At 42.3% G+C, this 16805-nt stretch overlaps 1 protein-coding gene across 9 annotated transcripts in view; it reads left to right on the forward strand.

Annotated features, from left to right (window-relative positions):
* The window catches only part of ANKRD27 (ankyrin repeat domain 27), a 72347-nt gene that overhangs the window by 21726 nt on the left and 33816 nt on the right, over positions 1-16805 (forward strand). For 8 of the 9 annotated variants that reach the window (XM_064274103.1, XM_023555647.2, XM_023555649.2 and 5 more), the window contains 9 exons: positions 908-1064; positions 1907-2061; positions 2532-2591; positions 2675-2728; positions 2826-2891; positions 2978-3054; positions 3708-3829; positions 5838-5916; positions 6427-6559. In XM_064274103.1, coding sequence (XP_064130173.1) covers positions 908-1064; positions 1907-2061; positions 2532-2591; positions 2675-2728; positions 2826-2891; positions 2978-3054; positions 3708-3829; positions 5838-5916; positions 6427-6559 — 903 coding nt within the window. The remainder of the gene's footprint in view (positions 1-907; positions 1065-1906; positions 2062-2531; positions 2592-2674; positions 2729-2825; positions 2892-2977; positions 3055-3707; positions 3830-5837; positions 5917-6426; positions 6560-16805) is intronic. The other variant, XM_064274104.1, reaches the window with a different exon arrangement.

Here is a 16805-nt window from a genome sequence, read left to right on the forward strand (position 1 = left end):
TCTTTGGTGTTCTTCATTCTCCTTTGCCCCAGGTAGGTTAGGACCAATTGATGCAACTTAGATGGCCACATGCTAGCCTTTAAGACCCCAGATGCCACTCACCAAGGTGGGAGGGGCATGCATTTTCTCTAAGTGGAAGCTGGTAGGTTCTGAGAGGGGGAAGTTTCATTCCAGTCAGTGCTGGCTCTGTTCCTTCCTCACCACAGTCAGGGGAGTGAGTCCGTACCAAAGCAGAGGCTGCTCTCTGGCCCCTCGGACTTGGTAGGTGAAGGCTCATGGGTACTGTGGTGGGGATGAGGAGGAGGGCCAGGAGGCAGGGTTACCAGAGCTTGGGCTCTGGCTCAGCAGCCCCGTGACTCCTCAGGCACGAGGCTGTTTTCTGTTCACCATAGCTCTCAGCCACTTGTTATTTACTCTCTTTTGAGTACCCAGAGCTAAAAAGGGAGTAGAGGAATCTGGCTCACATGGCTGATCTGCCTTGGGCACCCTAACTATGGCCAGAATGGGCCTGAAGTGGTCATGTCTTGATGAGCCAGGGAGGGGGCTGTAGGGCACATTCTTTAGTCCTGTCCACTTCAGAGCACAGACCATTTTTATCTTGTTTAAATAGGAGAGCCTTCTTACTTTTTCCTTTTCCCAAAAGGTACAGGGTTTGTTCTACTCCAAGGAACAGCTTTTTGCCGTTTTGCTACATCATTTAAAAAGGTTAAGGGAACCCTATAACCATAGCTACAGGGTGAACAAAGAGGAAAGAAGATGACACTTTGGTGTCAAAAAGAGCAAAACAGAAGAGTTTTGTGCCCCAGCAAACCAAAGTGGAACGAAGGCAGGAGAGGGTCTGGTGAGGTGCCATAGCGGGGATTGGGCTGAGGAAGCTGATGGCGCTCTGATGGCTTTCTTGTTCCAGGATGTCTTTATAGAAGGAAACAGAATTAAACTAGGAACTGGTTTTGCCTACCTTCTGTCAGTGCCCATTCTCTTTGAAGAAACCTTCTACAATGAAAAAGAAGAGAGCTTCAGCATACTGTGTATAGCTCATCCTTTGGAAAAGAGAGAGAGTTCAGGTATTCTGGGGGGAAAACCCTTTTTCCTGATTCAGAGAAATGTGTTTGTGGAACTTCCTGATGTAGCTGTTACAAACATGTTGTTGTTAGGTGCTGTTGAGTTGGTTCCAACTCATATCACAACTATAGTTATACCATAAAATATTCTCGAGCCCACTAAAAATCTGCAAAACTGTTTATAATTATTTTCCCTAGAACTTAAACAGAAAGTTATCTTGAGTTAAGGAGATGTGGATCAGGCTGCTGTGTATGGTTGCCCAGGTTGGATACTGCACAATTCCAGGGGGTGTCATTCACTTCATGTACCTGTGGTAGACCCTGTAATTATGCATGGCTGTAGCCCTGGCTTTGCCTCTGGGTCTCAGCATTAGGGCTTACTCTTTATAGCATTATTACCTACCCAGTGCCACTGTTGTATCTATTTGAGTTCTCATTATTTTTAATGAATAAAAACTCTTCAATCACCCCAGGAAGTTGAGATAACACTTGATATGCCAAATGTACTCTGAGGCTCTTGGTAAGCCTTATTTCCAGGGATCAGGGGTTCTTCACTTGAACCTCATATGTCACACCCACAATCCCAGATAGTCCCAGCTTTGTCCCAGGAAAGGGCCTCAAGAGGACCAGGCTCTCTAGACCCCACCCTGTCCTGCGACTGGAATGTTCCTGTTAGTATCTTGAAATAAGGACATCCCCCCACCCCTGCCTCCTGTGCTGGGAGATGGGGCCCCAGACACTGTGGGAGCACCTGGTGTTGGTAGGTTGTGGCAAAGAATGTGGCACTTTCTCCATCAGTAAACAGTGGAGTCTTCATCCATCCTGACCCTCTGTCTCTTTTTCAGAAGAGCCTTCAACATCCCCAGACCCTTTTTCTCTGAAAACCATTGAAGATGTGAGGGACTTTTTGGGAAGACACTCAGAGAGATTTGACAGGAATATCGCCTCTTTCCATCGAACCTTCAGAGAGTGTGAAAGAAAGAGCCTCCGACACCACATAGTCAGTAGCTGTGTCTTGCTCTGCCAGGCTTACGGACCCTGTCCCAGGCCAACCTGGGCACCAAGAGTCCTCTCAGTTTACTCTGAAACTTTTTTGGCTGCTGTTTCCATTGTTGGAAGTTTTGTTTATGTGTTTCCTTCTAATTATAAAAGTAATAAAAACTGCTATAGAAAACGTGAAAATTACGGAGAATATAAAGATGACTACCACAGTCACCTGTGTTAACCCCAAGGGAAATTATTTCCTACTCCCCGTGCATATTACCTTCAAAACTGACAAAACTCCTTGATTTGTCAAATAAAAAAGTTAATTGATCTGATAAACTTGCATTAGTGCTTAAAGCTTGCCATCTGGGAGCTACATTTTGTGAGCTGTTCTGCTCACCCCAGGATGTGTTATGTATTCTGATCTTTGCACTGTGGCCTCTGGTTGTGAGAGTGACCTGCCTCTTTCTGGTCTGTGTTGCACAGGACTCAGTGAACGCTCTCTACACCAAATGCCTTCAGCAGCTTCTGAGGGACTCTCACCTAGTAAGTAGGCAAGACATTTAAAACAGCATTACAGTCTGCCCAAGTGCAGATCCAAGCTCGTTAACGTCCTTTTCTTGTCCTAGAAAATGCTTGCCAAGCAGGAAGCCCAGATGAACCTGATGAAGCAGGCAGTGGAGGTAAGAGGCCAGGCAGCAAGGGAGCAGAAGGTGACAGCAGCTGGGGGATCCCCTGCCTGTCTGACACACACCCTGAATTGGGTCCGTTGTTTCACAGATGTACGTCCATCACGATATTTATGATCTGATCTTTAAATATGTGGGGACCATGGAGGCAAGTGAGGTGAGTTCTAGACATTCTCCCTGGGGATCGAAGCCTCATTTTGTGCTTTGTAAGAAATTTGAAGCTTTGTTAAAATCTATTGTTAGGATGCTGCCTTTAACAAAATCACAAGAAGCCTTCAAGATCTTCAGCAGAAAGATATTGGTGTGAAACCTGAGTTCAGGTAAGGGCCTGCGCTCCAGCCGTTCGGCATCCCCCGAGCGGGACTTCTTGGTAACGGAGGCAGCATGATGATTTGACCCTGTTAGAACTGTGGAGCATCGCAGTTATTTGTCACCTAAAGTAAAAGGCTGAAGTTGATAGATGACCAGTCTGTATCTTCAACCATGTGCCCTCCTGCCAGCTGACTGGGAGCTAAAAAGGATAGGGTTATGTCCAGCTCCTTGCCAGGTGGGCACGTAACTTGCCCAGGTGGGTCCTGCATGCAGACATGCTCTTCACCTGCCTGTGGTAGGGAACCCAGCCATACCAGCACAGACTTTTGGGTTGATTTCAGTTTCCCTAGGGTACAAAACTGTCTGAGATGTTTTGATTTAAACTTTTTTTTTTTTTTCCTTTGGGCTTGTTTCCCTCTGGGGCTGAGGAGTCTTTTTTTTTCCAAATTTCTGGTGTAGGTCTATTACCTGGCAACCCAAACGGGGTTGTGTTAGCGTGTTATGTTTTGCTCCTGACTTGAGTCAGATGACTTCTGTGCTTCTCTTTTCATTCCTTGTGGTTTGTTGTAAGAAATTTATAACTCGAGATATGTTATTAGATCAAGGAAGACGGGCCCTGACACTGTGGTCTTAAGCTGTCACTTCCCAAATTATTTTACAGCTTCAACATACCTCGTGCAAAGAGAGAGCTGGCCCAGCTGAACAGATGCACGTCCCCACAACAGAAGTTGGTTTGTTTGCGAAAGGCAGTCCAGCTAATTACTCAGTCTCCGAGCCAGAGAGGTGTGTGTTGCGGGAAGGGCTGGCCAGGGGTTGATGTGTCCACCAGCTGAAAAAAAGCCTGTCAAGGAGCAGGGGTGCCTGCAAGGGTGATTCTGATGGGGCCAATGCTCAGCCAGTGCCTTCCTTTATGAGCACACCCGAGTCTGTTGTGATGAGTACGGTCTCTGGTCATGGGTGGGAAGGTCATGATTAGGGCCAGAAAAGGGTGGCAGAGAAGCAGGCTGGTGATGTGTACGTGGTTCAACCGTTCGTTACACTCTTCTCCCTAATTGCCTATCTGTTGTTGGAAGTGTTCCATTATGAAAAGTAACGAAACAAGAAAAAAGGAGTGAGGAGATAGAGCTGTGTGTGTAGATAGGGGATGATTTTTTAGATAATGTTAAGTGAAATAAACGAGTGTATATGGTACACTTCTGACAGCCTCAAAAAGAGGGGAAGGGCTATGTATCCATATATGTGGTGGCGCGTGAGCTATGTATCCATATATATGGTGGTGCGTGCGCTGTATATCCATGTATATGGTGGCACCTGTGCTGTGTGTCCGTATATATGGTGGTATATGCACTATGTATCCATATATATGGTGGTACATGTGCTATGTATCCATGTATATGGTGGTGCATGCTCTATGTATCTGTATATATGGTGGTGCATGCACTATGTATCTGTATATATGGTGGTACATGTGCTATGTATCCATGTATATGGTGGTGCATACACTATGTATCCGTATATATGGTGGTGCTTGTGCTATGTATCCATATATATGGTGGCGCGTGTGCCACGTATCCATATATGTGGTGGTGTAAGCGCTATTTATCCATATATGTGGTGGCGTGTGCCCTATGTTATCCATATATATGGTGGTGCATATGCTATGTGTTCATTTATATGGTGGTACATGCACTATTGTATCCATGTATATGGTGGTAAATATGATAAGTATCCATATATATGGTAGTGCATGCGCTATGTATCCATATATATATGGTGGCATGTGCGCTAAGTATCCATATATATGGTGGCGTGTAAGCACTATGTATCCATATATATGGTGGTGTGTGCCTTATATATTCATATATATGGTGGTGTGTATGCTGTGTCCATTTATATGGTGGTACATGTACTGTATATCTACATATATGGTGGTACTTGCACTATATATCCGTATATATGGTGGTATAAGTGATATGTATATATATGGTGACATACGCACTATATATCCACATATATGGTGGTATAAGTACTATGTGTTTTTTTTATCCATGTATGTGGTGGTGCATATGCTATGTATCCATATATGTGGTGGTGTGTGCGCTATGCATCCATATATATGGCAATGCATATGCTGTGTATCCATACATATGGTGGTGTATGCCCTATGTATCCATATATATGGTGGTGCATATGCTGTGCATCCATATTTATGGTGATGGGCGTGCTGTGTATGCATATACATGATGGTGTGGGCATAGATTATCTGTGGAAGGGTCCACAGGAAGCAACAGCAATAGTAGGGGAAAGAAGACATTCACAGTTTGCTCTTTTTACCATCGGAAATTTTAAACGTGAATGAATTACTTAAACAGAATTTCAAAACAAAGATAATAAAATGAAGCTACGCCTGGGCATTAGACTCCACACTATGTAAAGTGGATATGGTCTCCAGAAGAAAGAGGCTTTTTGGTGAAGGCCCTGGGCACATCTTCACTTCGTGCCACTGCCGTTGACTTCCCTGGGCTCTTTGCCTCTCCAGAGGGTGGAAAGGGGGTGGTCTGCCTGGAGATACCTCCTTTTGTGCATGTTCTGAAAATGCTAGGCATTCCTTTCCCCCTGGAGTGTGACATGCAGGCAGGACACACACAGGACAGTGTGCAGCCGCATTTCTCTCTCCTGTGGAATCTTACTGCGCTGTGGTTTGTGGGTTGGTTGGTGATGGGGAGCTGATACGCCTGTTGCGTCATTTGTGCCTCACGATGGCCTTTGACTACGTTTTTCCCCCTTGCAGTTAACTTGGAGACCATGTGTGCTGATGATCTGCTGTCCGTCCTGTTATATTTGCTTGTGAAAACAGAGATTCCTAACTGGTAACGTTCTTGATAAGACACATGTACAAGGTGGCAGCACTGTACCCTGGTAGTCTTTAGGGTGACTCTGGGCAGAGCTGTCTTTAATTGAGCACTTCCTGTGAGCCTGGTGCTATGCCTGCTCTTCCTTCACCCTGCAGTGGGGAGGCTGTCACTTCTCACATGTGGGGAAACCAAGGCCTACACAGCTAGCCAGTGGCCGAGTAGGAAGCTGACGTCAGTTCTGTCTGACCCCAAAGCCCATCCTCCTCCCACAGGACCCCACAGCCAATTTTACAATGATCAGCTTTCTGAAAATTAGGCCATTCTAGAAAAATAACAAGTAGTTTTACTTATTTTCCTAATTGCACACAGTATAAATAGAGATCAAGGGGGTAACAGCCATGGTTTCCCAGAGCTCAGCTCAACTTACTTTAGGTATTTGATCAGTCAACCAAGCTGATAGCATTGTTTTTGCAGAAGTGTTAATTGGGTATACAACAATAAAATGTTTTCCCTTTCTTTTGTCAGGATGGCAAATTTGAGCTATATCAAAAACTTCAGGTTTAGCAGCTCAGCAAAAGATGAGTTGGGATACTGCCTGACCTCAATTGAGGCTGCAATCGAATATATTCGGCAGGGAAACCTCTCCGTTAAACCACCCGTAAGTTCTAACTCCTGAAAGGATTCTGGAGCTGATGTGTGGGTAGAGGGGTTTGTGAATGGTTTCCCAAGAATGGGGTCCTAACTGTTCAGGGGGTATGATTTTTGAACCCCAGGAAACTGAACAGTAAGTACCCAATTGATTGTAAAAGTAGGTGGGTTGTCATTGGGATCCACAGTGTCTCTATCCTGCCTCATTAATCCCCGTCATCTTTGAAAGGACGTGGGTAGAAGGTGGTTTCTTAGAAAAGGAGCCAGAAATGGTGAATTTGGACTCCTTGATCATGATAGGCAAGAAATGAGATTGTTAATGGATGCAGTTTTGGGACTCAGTGGTCCTAGTACTGTTTTCCTGGTTAGTTGGAGAGCTTTAGCTCGGAGAGGTGGTTCTGTTTCTGTGTGCACTGGAAAACTCTTGAATCAAGATTGTATTGCTGGCCCCCTTCACTACAGAACAGCCAGTAAAATGTGACAGAATGCACAGAAATCACAAAATTGATTAAGAGATTTCTGTATTACAAATCGAGGATTGAACATTTATCTGATCGTAATTTTCTGCTGATTTCAGAATCTCCCAAGGTAAATGATAAGTTTGAAACATCTGGAAAAGAATGTAGGCCTGTCCAGACAGGTACATTATGGTAAAAAAGCTGTTTCCCTGAATTTATTCCTTGTTAACATCTCAATGTGTTTTCCAGTCTTATTCCTATGTGTGTTTTTCATAATTGAGATTATATTGTATATCGAATTGTATGCTGTTTTCCCCCCAAGAGAATACCTTTGTCTTTTTCTAAATAAGAAGGCTAAGGTTTGCTTATAAATACAAATAAAATTATGGGAAGATGACAGAAATCCCTCTAATTCATTAGCTAGAAATAACTTTTATTAGTATTTTGCTGTATGTCTTTTTTCTGTGCGTATACAGTTTTATTTTTAACCTGAATGTGCCACCTGAGATCATGCCACACTTGCTGGGCGTGTAGCCTGACAGCCTCCTGGTGCTTGACAAAGAATTCGTTTCTGCTCTTGTCCGGGGTCCGATTTGACCTCTGCTAATGTACTTTTTTTAATGTACAGGTGGAATTAAAGGCTGTCTTATCCATCTCAGATGGGGCTGGCTGTGGCTTTTCTGAAACATTATTTCCTTCAGCCTTGTTTTGTTTCTATATTTAGGGGAACTCTCTAAAATTCTGGAACACACACATGTGTACAAAATCCGAATTGCCGTCACCCCCATAGTTGAGGAGTAACATTGCTTAGTTTGAGTTGTCTTCTGTGAGGTTTTAGGACCTTGTGGCACTCTCATGGTGTCTGGAGCAGTGTTTACTCATCTGTGCTGACATTCAGGTTTCCTGAGATGGGGCACCCTGCCCTTCTGGTTCCTTTCCACCCCCACCGCCGCTGGTCTGAGAAGGCACCCGCCTCCTCCTCCATCACCCAGCAGAGAAATCTGGCCTGATGCTCCCTGATGGGGATAGGGCCGCCCTTGTCACCTGGAGGTGACCACCTCTTGAAGGTGCTCTCCTCCCCTTGCAGCCCCCAGAAAGGGGCTGTCCTGCCTTCTTACTTTCTGTGGCACTAAGGCAGGAAGGCTGAGACTTGAGGATCTTTGGCCAGATTATGAGGAGGGGGCTGAGAAGTATCAGTCAGCTTTTCACAGTTACCTTTACTTCAGAGAACATTCCATGTGGGACTTGGCGGGGGAGGTTTTGGGCTGTGGCCCTCCTTGTGTGGTTGTTGGTTTGTGTCCAGTCTGCTGTTGGACCCTGGGCAAGTCTGTTTATTTTTCTTAAACCTCTGTCCATTTTTTCGTCCACACAGGGGATAATCCTGCATATTTCACCCCTTGGTAGGTGGCTGTGAGCATCACATGTGATATTTGAAAGCACCATTTTGAAGTGTGCAGTGATACTTGAGCCTCTGACTTGCTCTTCCAATGTCCCCGCACCCACGGTGTCTCTTGGCTTTTGGTTCTCTGTTGAATCCTGTATGGATATACCCAAGGAAGGTTTTCTGGTTTAGGTGGACAAAGGATCTTGTCTGGGGGTGGTTGGACCTGCTAGGCGTTGGGATAAGTTCTGCATATCCTTAGGGCTTGCTATGAAGCTGTCCCTCAGGTCTTGACTGAGGCAGGCCTGGGAAACGCTCTCTACCTTTATTTGGTTTGGCTTGTTATTGACAGAGCAAGCATTGTGGCTTCCTTCTCTTCTGCACTACCAGCATTGTGGTTCCATCATATTGCCCTTGCCTTCGGTTGTTGACTGGTACCTTTTCTTTTTTTATTAATCATGTTTTTATTGTGACCAGGTAAAATGTTCTTTTAATGCTGGCAGTGAGTCTCCTTTTTCCACTTGTGTGTGTAACAAAAACCAGTTTTTGTTTTTACAGGTAACTTAATGCCCAGGTTACAAAATAGAGCATAAACAATCTGCAAAAATACAGAAATAACTGAGTGGCTGTGTGTATGTGCTTGTATGAGATTAATTAGGCTCATTAGGTCTTCATTTTGGTGCTTTTTTAGCATTCTCATGTCAATTCCCAGAAAAACTGGTCATTTTTGTGTGTGTGTGTGCTCTAAGTGAAAGTTTACAGAGCAAAATAGTTTCTCATGCAACAACCTACACACAAATTGTTTTGTAACATTGATTGCAATCCCTGCAACGTGTTAACATTCTGCCCTTCTCCACCCCAGATTCCCTGTTTCTATTTGTCCCATTTTCCTGTCCCTACCTTCTCGTCTTTGCTTTTGGGCAGGTGTTGCCCATTTGGTCTCGTTTATATGATTGAGGTAAGAAGCATCGTTCCTCATGTGTGTTATTGTTTTATAGACCTGTGTAATCTTTGGCTAAAGGGTGAACTGCAGGAGTGACTTCATTTCTGAGTTAAAAGGGTATCTGGGGGCCATACTCTCGGGGTTCCTCTAGCCTCTGTCAGACCAGTAACTCTGGACTTTTTGTGTGAATTTGAATTTTGTTCTATATTTTTCTCCTTTCCTGTCTGGGACCCTCTCTTGTGATCCCTGTCAGAGTGGTTGGTGGTGGTAGCCAGGCACCATCTAGTCATCTGGGCTCAGGCTGGTGGAGGCTGTGGTAGATGTGGTCCATTAGTCCTTTGGACTAACGTTTCCCTGTGTCTTTGGTTTTCTTCATTCTTCTTTGCTGTGAACGAGATGGGACCAGTAGATGTATCTTAGATGGCCACTCCCAAGGTTTTAAGACCCCAGACGCGACTCATCAAAGTCAAATGTAGGACATTTTCTTTATGAACTGCCTTATGCCAGTTGACCTAGATGTCCCCTGAGACCATGGTCCCCAGCCCTCAATCCAGTAACTCGGTCCCTTAGGGTGTTTGAATGTGTCTGTGAAATTTCTGTGATTTTGCCTTGGTCATGTTGTGCTGACTTCCCCTATAATGCGAAGTCTTTTTTTTTTTTTTTTAATTGCGCTTTAGGTGAAACTTGACAGAGCAAATTAGTTTCTTGTTCAACAATTTATACACAAATTGTTTTATGACATTGGTTGCAATCCCCACGATGTGTCAACACTCTCTCTTCCACACCCCAGTCCCCCGTTTCCATCCGTCTATTATTAGTGTCCTTTCCCGTCATTGCTTTTGGGCAGGTGTTGCCCTTTTGGTCCTGTGTGGATGATTGAATAAGACACACTTTTCTCACGTGTGTTATTGTTTGTTTTATAAAAAACCAAAACCAAACCTGTTGCCATCAAGTCGATTCCAACTCACAGAAACCCTATAGGACAGAGTAGAACTGCCGCATAGGGTTTCCAAGGAGCACTTGGTAGATTCAAACTGCCTACTTTTTGGTTAGCAGCCGTAGCACTTAACTACTGCTTCACCAGGGTTTATTTTATAGACCTTTCTAATCTTTGGCAAAAGAGTTTAGATGTGTATATGAAGCTTCTATGACTTTGCCTTGTCAGGTTGTGCTGACTTCCCCTATATTGTGCACTGTCTTTTCCTTCATCAAAGTTAACACTTACCTACTATCCAGTTTATGATATCCCCTCCCCAACACTCCGCTCCATCGTAACTATCAAAGATTGTTTCTTTCTGTTTGTAAACCTTTTCTGGAGTTTTTATAATAGTGGTTTCATATAGTATTTGTCCTTTTGTGATTGACTTACTTCACTCAGCATGATGCCCTCCAGATTCATCCATGTTATGTTTAGTGGATTCCTCATTGTTCTTTATCGTTGCGTAGTATTCTGTGTATAAACCATAATTTGTTTATCCGTTCATCTGTTGATGGGCATTTAGGTTGTTCCATCTTTTTGTTATTGTGAGTAATGCTGTAGGGAACACGGGTTGCATATGTCTATTCATGTGATGGCTCTTATTTTTCTAGGATGTATTTCTAGGAGTGGGGTTGCTGGATCATAAAGTATTTCTATTTCTAGGTTTATAAGGAAGCGCCGCATCGTGTTCCATAGGGGTTGTACCACTTTACATTCCCACCAGCAGCGCATAAGAGTTCCATTCTCCCCGCCATCCCTCCAACATTTGTTCTTTTTTCTGTTTTTAGATTTGTGCCAGTAATGTCAGAGTGAGATGGAATCTCATTGTAGTTTTGATTTGCATTTCTCATGTGTCTGTTAGCTACCCGAGTGTCTTCTTTGGTGAAGTGTCTGTTCATATCCTTTGCCCATTTTTAATAGGATTATTTGTCTTTATATTATTATGGTGTTGTAGTATCTTATATATTTTAGAGACTAGACCCTTGTCAGAATGTCATAGTTAAAAATTTTTTCCCAGTCTATAGGTTCTCTTTTACTCTCTCGGTGAAGTATTTTGATGAGCATAAGTATTTAACTTTTAGGAGATCCCAGTTATCTAGTTTATCTTTTGGTGTTTTCGTGTTGTTAGTGATGGTTTGCATCCTATTTATGCCACACATTAGGGCCCCTAGCACTGTCCCTATTTTTTCTTCCATGATCTTTATAGTTGTAGGTTTTATGTTCAGGTCTTTGATCCATTTCGAGTTAGTTTTTGTGTATGGTGTAAGGTATGGGTCCTGTTTCATTTTTTAACAGATGAACGTCCAGTTTCGCTAGCCCTGTTTGTTAAAGAGACTGTCTTTTCTCCATTTAATAGGCTTCGAGCCTTTGTCAAAGATCAGGTGACTGTAGGTGGGTGGATTTACATCTGGGTTCTCAACTCTGTTCCATTGGTCAATGTGTCTGTCATTTTACCAGTACCAGGCTGTTTCGACTACCATGACCGTGTAGTAGGTTCTGAGATCAGGTGGTGTGAGGCCTTTTGCTTTGTTCTTTTTCAGTAATGCTTTATTTACTTGGGGCCTCTTTCCTTTCCATATAAAGTTACTGATTAGTTTTTCCATCTTGCTGATGCTGTTGGTTTTTGGATCCAAATTGCATCATATCTGTAGATCACTTCAGGTAGGATTGACATTTTCACAGTGTTGAGTCTTCCTATCCATGAGCATGGTATGTTTTCCATTTATGTAGGTCTCTTTTGGTTTCTTGCTGTAGTGTTTTGTAGTTTTCTTTGTATAGGTCTTTTACGTCCCTGGTTAGAGTTATTCCTAAGTGTTTATTAGGTACAACTGTGAATGGTATTCTCCTGATTTATTTTTTTATAGTTCTTTTTGTCAGCATATAGGAATCCAACTGATTTTCGTATGTTTATCTTGTGTCCTGCTACTCTGCTGAATCTTTCTATTAGTTTCCACTAGTTCCAGTAGTTCTTGTGAAATCTTTAGGTTCTCTATGTATAGTATCATGTTGTCTGCAGATAGGAATCGTTTTACTTCTTCCTTTCAAATTTGAATGCCATTTATTTTTCTTGCCTTATTGCTCTAGCTAGGACTTACAATACAGTGTTAAATAGGACTGGTGATAAAGAGCATCTTTGTCTTGTTCCCGTTTTCAGAAGGAATGCTTTCAGCCTCTCTCCTTTGTGGATGGTGCTGGCTGTTGGTTTTGTATAAGTGTCTTTTATTATATTGAGGAATTTTCCTTCTGTTCCATTTTATTGATAGTTTTTATCAGGAATGAGTGCTGGACTTTATCAAATGCCTTTTCTGCATCAATTAAGATGATCCTGTGATTCTTTACTTTGTTCTGTTTATGTAGTGGACTATGTTCTTTGATTGATTTTCTAATGTTGAACCGTCCTTGCATACCTGGTATGAACCCCACTTGGTTGTGGTTTCTTTTATTTTTTTGATATGATGCTCAATGTATTGGCTAGTATTTTGTTGAGAGCTTTTGCATCTATCTTCATGAGAGACATTGGTCTGTAATTTTCTTTTTTTTGTGGTGTCTTTGCCTGGCTTTGATATCAGAGTTATGCTTGCTTCATAGCATGAATTCGGGAGCATCCATTCCTTTTCTCTGCTATGAAATAGTTTGAGTAGTACTGGTGTGAGCTCTTCTCTGAATGTTTGGTAGAATTCTCCAGTGAGGCCATCTGGGCCAGGTCATTTTTTTGTTGGGAGTTTTTTTTTTTTTTTACCTTTTCACTCTATTCTCTTGTTATGGGTCTGTTCAGATTTTCTGCCTTAGTTTGTGTTGGCTTAGGGTAGGTAGTGTTTTTCTGGAAATTTGTCCTTTTCCTCTAGGTGTTCAAATTTGTTAGAGTAAGTTGCTGTTGGCTTGATATGTATTTTTACATTCTTTGATTTTTAATATATTTATGTCTTTGTGTTTAAGGTGTGTCTTTATAGACAAGATATTGATGGGTCATGTTTTTTAATCCATTCTGTCATTCTCTGTCTCTTTACAGGTGCATGTAAGCCATTCACATTCAGTTGTGAACCTTTTTATTTCACTTGGGTCTGCTGTAATGTCCCAAATCTCATTTCTTACTGGGTTATTTGGTTCCTCTCCTGTTTTTCTTTTGTCATTTTGGCTAATGGTTTTTGACTTGCTGATCTTTTCAAAAAACCAACTTTTGATCTTGATTCTTTCCATCGTTTTTCTGTTCTCCATTTCATTTATTTTTGCTCTGATCTTTGTTATTTCATTTCTTCTGGTGCCTGTGGGCTTCTTTTGCTGTTCTCTTGCTATTTATTCAAGGTTTAGGGCTAGTGTTTTGATTTTGGCTTTTCTTTTTTGATGTATGCATTTATTGCTATAAATTGACTTCTGAGCACTGCCTTTGCTGTGTTCTATAGGTTTTGGTATGATGTGTTTTCATTCTCATTTGATTCTAGGTAGTTTTTTATTCCATCATTGATTTCTTCTATTACCCAGTGGTTTTTAAGCAAGATGTTGTTCAGTTTCCATGTATTTCAGTTTTTTTCTTGCTGTTTCTGTTATTGGTTTCTACTTTTATGGCGTTATGATCAGAGAAGATGCTTTGTATTATTTTAAGGTTTTGGATTTTATTGAGTGTTGTTTTGTGGCCTAAAACGTGGTCTGTTCTAAAGAGTTCGATGGGTAGAGTGTTCTATATATGTCTGTGAGGTCAAGTTGATATTTTGTGGCCTTTAGATATTCTGTATCTTTACTGAATTTTTTTCTGGAAGTTCTGTCCTTTACTGAGAGTGGTGTGTTGAAGTCCCCTGCTATTGTTATGGAACTGTGTAATTTCTCTTTTCAGTGCTATTAGAGTTTATGTGTTGTGGAGCCTTGTTGTTTTCTGCACGGGTATTTATTAAGGTTATATCTTCTTGGTGAATTGTCCCTTTAATCATTATATATTATCTTTTCTGGTGGATTTTACCTTAAAGCCTATTTTATATGAGGTTCGTATTGCCACTCCTGCTCATTTTTGGTTGGTGTTTGCTTGATATATTTTTTCCATCCTTTGGTTTTTAATATATTTGTCTTTGTGTCTAAGGTATGTCTTTTGTAGACGGTACATTGATAGGTTATGTTTTTTATACATTCTGTCACTCTCCATATCTTTACGGGTACGTGTAAGCCATTTACATTCAGTGTGATTATCGATAGCAGTAAGTTAATTGCTGTCATTTTGTTGGGCTTTTTGTTGTAGTACTGACCTTTTCTTTGTTCCTCTTACCTCCCTGTGTTGAGTTAGTTTTGTTTGTGGAATTTCTTCTGTTGTTACAGGTTTTGAGTTTATTGAGTCTTTATGTTTTTCTTCTTTTTTATTTTGATGAGTAGGTTTGTTAACTCTCTTTGTGGTTATGTTGAGATTTACACTTATCTTCCTCAGTTTAAACTAGTCATTTATTACTTGATATCACCTCCGTTTGAAAGTTCTATACCTAAACCATTTATTGTGCCTTTTATTGTTTTAATGTTCTTTTCATTTACAGATTGGTGTCTCTGTTTCCCTGTTTTAAATCTTTTAGTTTTGCATTATTTTTGAGAGTTCTTGACCTCAGTTGGTATCTGGCTGATTTTGTCCTGTGTCCCAGCCTCAGTTTGTTGTCTGATGTTGTTGGTTCTCTAACTGAAGGACTCTCTTTAATATTTCTTGTAAGTTTGGTTTGATTTTTACAAATTCTCTTGATTTGGTTTATCTGGAAATGTACTGAATTTCACCATTGTATTTGAATGAGAGTTTTGCAGGGTATGTTATTCTTGGTTGGCAGTTTTTTTCTTTCAGTGTTTTATATGTGTTATACCAGTGCCTTCTTGCCTGCATGATTTCTGCTGAGTAATCAGAGCTTAGTCTTATTGTTTCCCCCTTACAAATGATTTTTCTCTTTTTCTTGAGCTGCTCTCAGGATTCTTTCTTTGTCTTTGGTTTTTGGCGAATGTAATTATGATATGTCTTGGTGACTTTCTTTGGGGGTCTATCCTATATGGGGTGTGTTGAGCTTCTTGGATGCTTAGCTTTTCGTCTTTCATTCAAAAGTTCTGTTTTCAGTTCTCTCCCCTGTTCTGGAACTCCAATCACATGCAAATTTTTGCTGTTGATTGCGTCCCACATAATTTTTAGGTTTTCTTCATTATTTTCTCTGCTATTTCCTCAAACAAAATGGCGTCCATGAATTTGTCTTCAATCTTATTGATTCTCTTTTCTATTGTTTCAAATTTGCTCCTAAAACCTTCTTTTGAGTTGTCTATTTCTCAAATTTTGTTGTTTATCTTTTGGATTACTAGTTGCTGTTTTTGGATAATTTCTAATTGTTCATATATTTTGATGTTTTGTTCTTGTATGACTTACCTGATTTCTTCTATTGCTTTGTCTGTGTTTTCCTTGATTTTGGCTATGCTTTCATTGGTTTTGCCTTTGTTTTCCATGATTTTGTCTATTTTTTCCTTGGTTTTGTCTTTTTTTTTGATCTCTATCCTAATCTCCTGGAGTGCCCTAAATATTAGTCTTTTGCATTTCCTCTCAGATAGTTCCACTGCCTTTTCTTCTGCCAGAAGGTCATCTGATTCTTTATCTTGGTCACCTGCCAGAGCCATCTTGTCCTGCTTTTTTATGTGTTTTGATACTGTCTCTGGGACATTCAGGTATTATTTTATTTATTGACTGTATGTTTGTTTGTTTAATCCTTCTTGTTTTATTTTGGTATGTCTGAGCAGGCAGGCTGGGCATGCTTTATTGCTTACTTGTCTGTGGGCATGATAGCTCTCACCACCTTGCCTGAATGGTCAGGGCAGGTTGCTCAGCTGTGATGCTGCAGGGCGGGGCCAGCATGTAGGGAGGGCATGAGGCCAGGACACTCAGCTGCAAAGCATTTGTACAAGGCCAGCGGGAAGGGATGGACACAGGGCAGGGTTGCTCAACTGTGGCGCAATGGGATTGGCCTGTGGGGGGGGGGAGGGTGCAAGGATAGGTCACTTGGCTACAGCGCAGCAGGGTGGAGCTGGCGAGGAAGAGGGACATGGGGCCTGGTTGCTGGACTGTGGTGTAGCAGGTCAGAGCCTGTTGGGAGGGAGAGGTGTGGGGCTGTGTTCTCAGTTTCAAGGCAGCAGGACGGTAGAGGTATGGGGCTGGGTTGCTCAGCTATGGCTCAGTGTGGCAGAGCCAGCGGGGAGGGAGGTGGGATAGGGCTGGGTTGCTGGGCTGCAGCGCAGTGGGGCAGAACCCATAGGAAGTGAGAGGCATGGATTGGGACACTCAGCTGCAGGGCAGTAGGGCGGAGCCAGTGGGGAGGGAGGGTTGCAGGACCTGGTGGCTCAGGTGTGGGGCAGTGGGGCAGAGTTGGCGGGGAGAGGACTTGGGCATAGGACTGGGTCACCTGCCATCAACGCAGTGGCATGGAGCCGGAGGGGAGGGATGGGGCATGGGCTGGGTTACGCGGCTGCGAGGCAGTGGGATGAAGCTGGCAGGGAGACGGTACG

The sequence above is a fragment of the Loxodonta africana genome, chromosome 21 (genome assembly GCF_030014295.1).
Source record: "Loxodonta africana isolate mLoxAfr1 chromosome 21, mLoxAfr1.hap2, whole genome shotgun sequence".
Classification (NCBI taxonomy): Eukaryota; Metazoa; Chordata; class Mammalia; order Proboscidea; family Elephantidae; genus Loxodonta; species Loxodonta africana.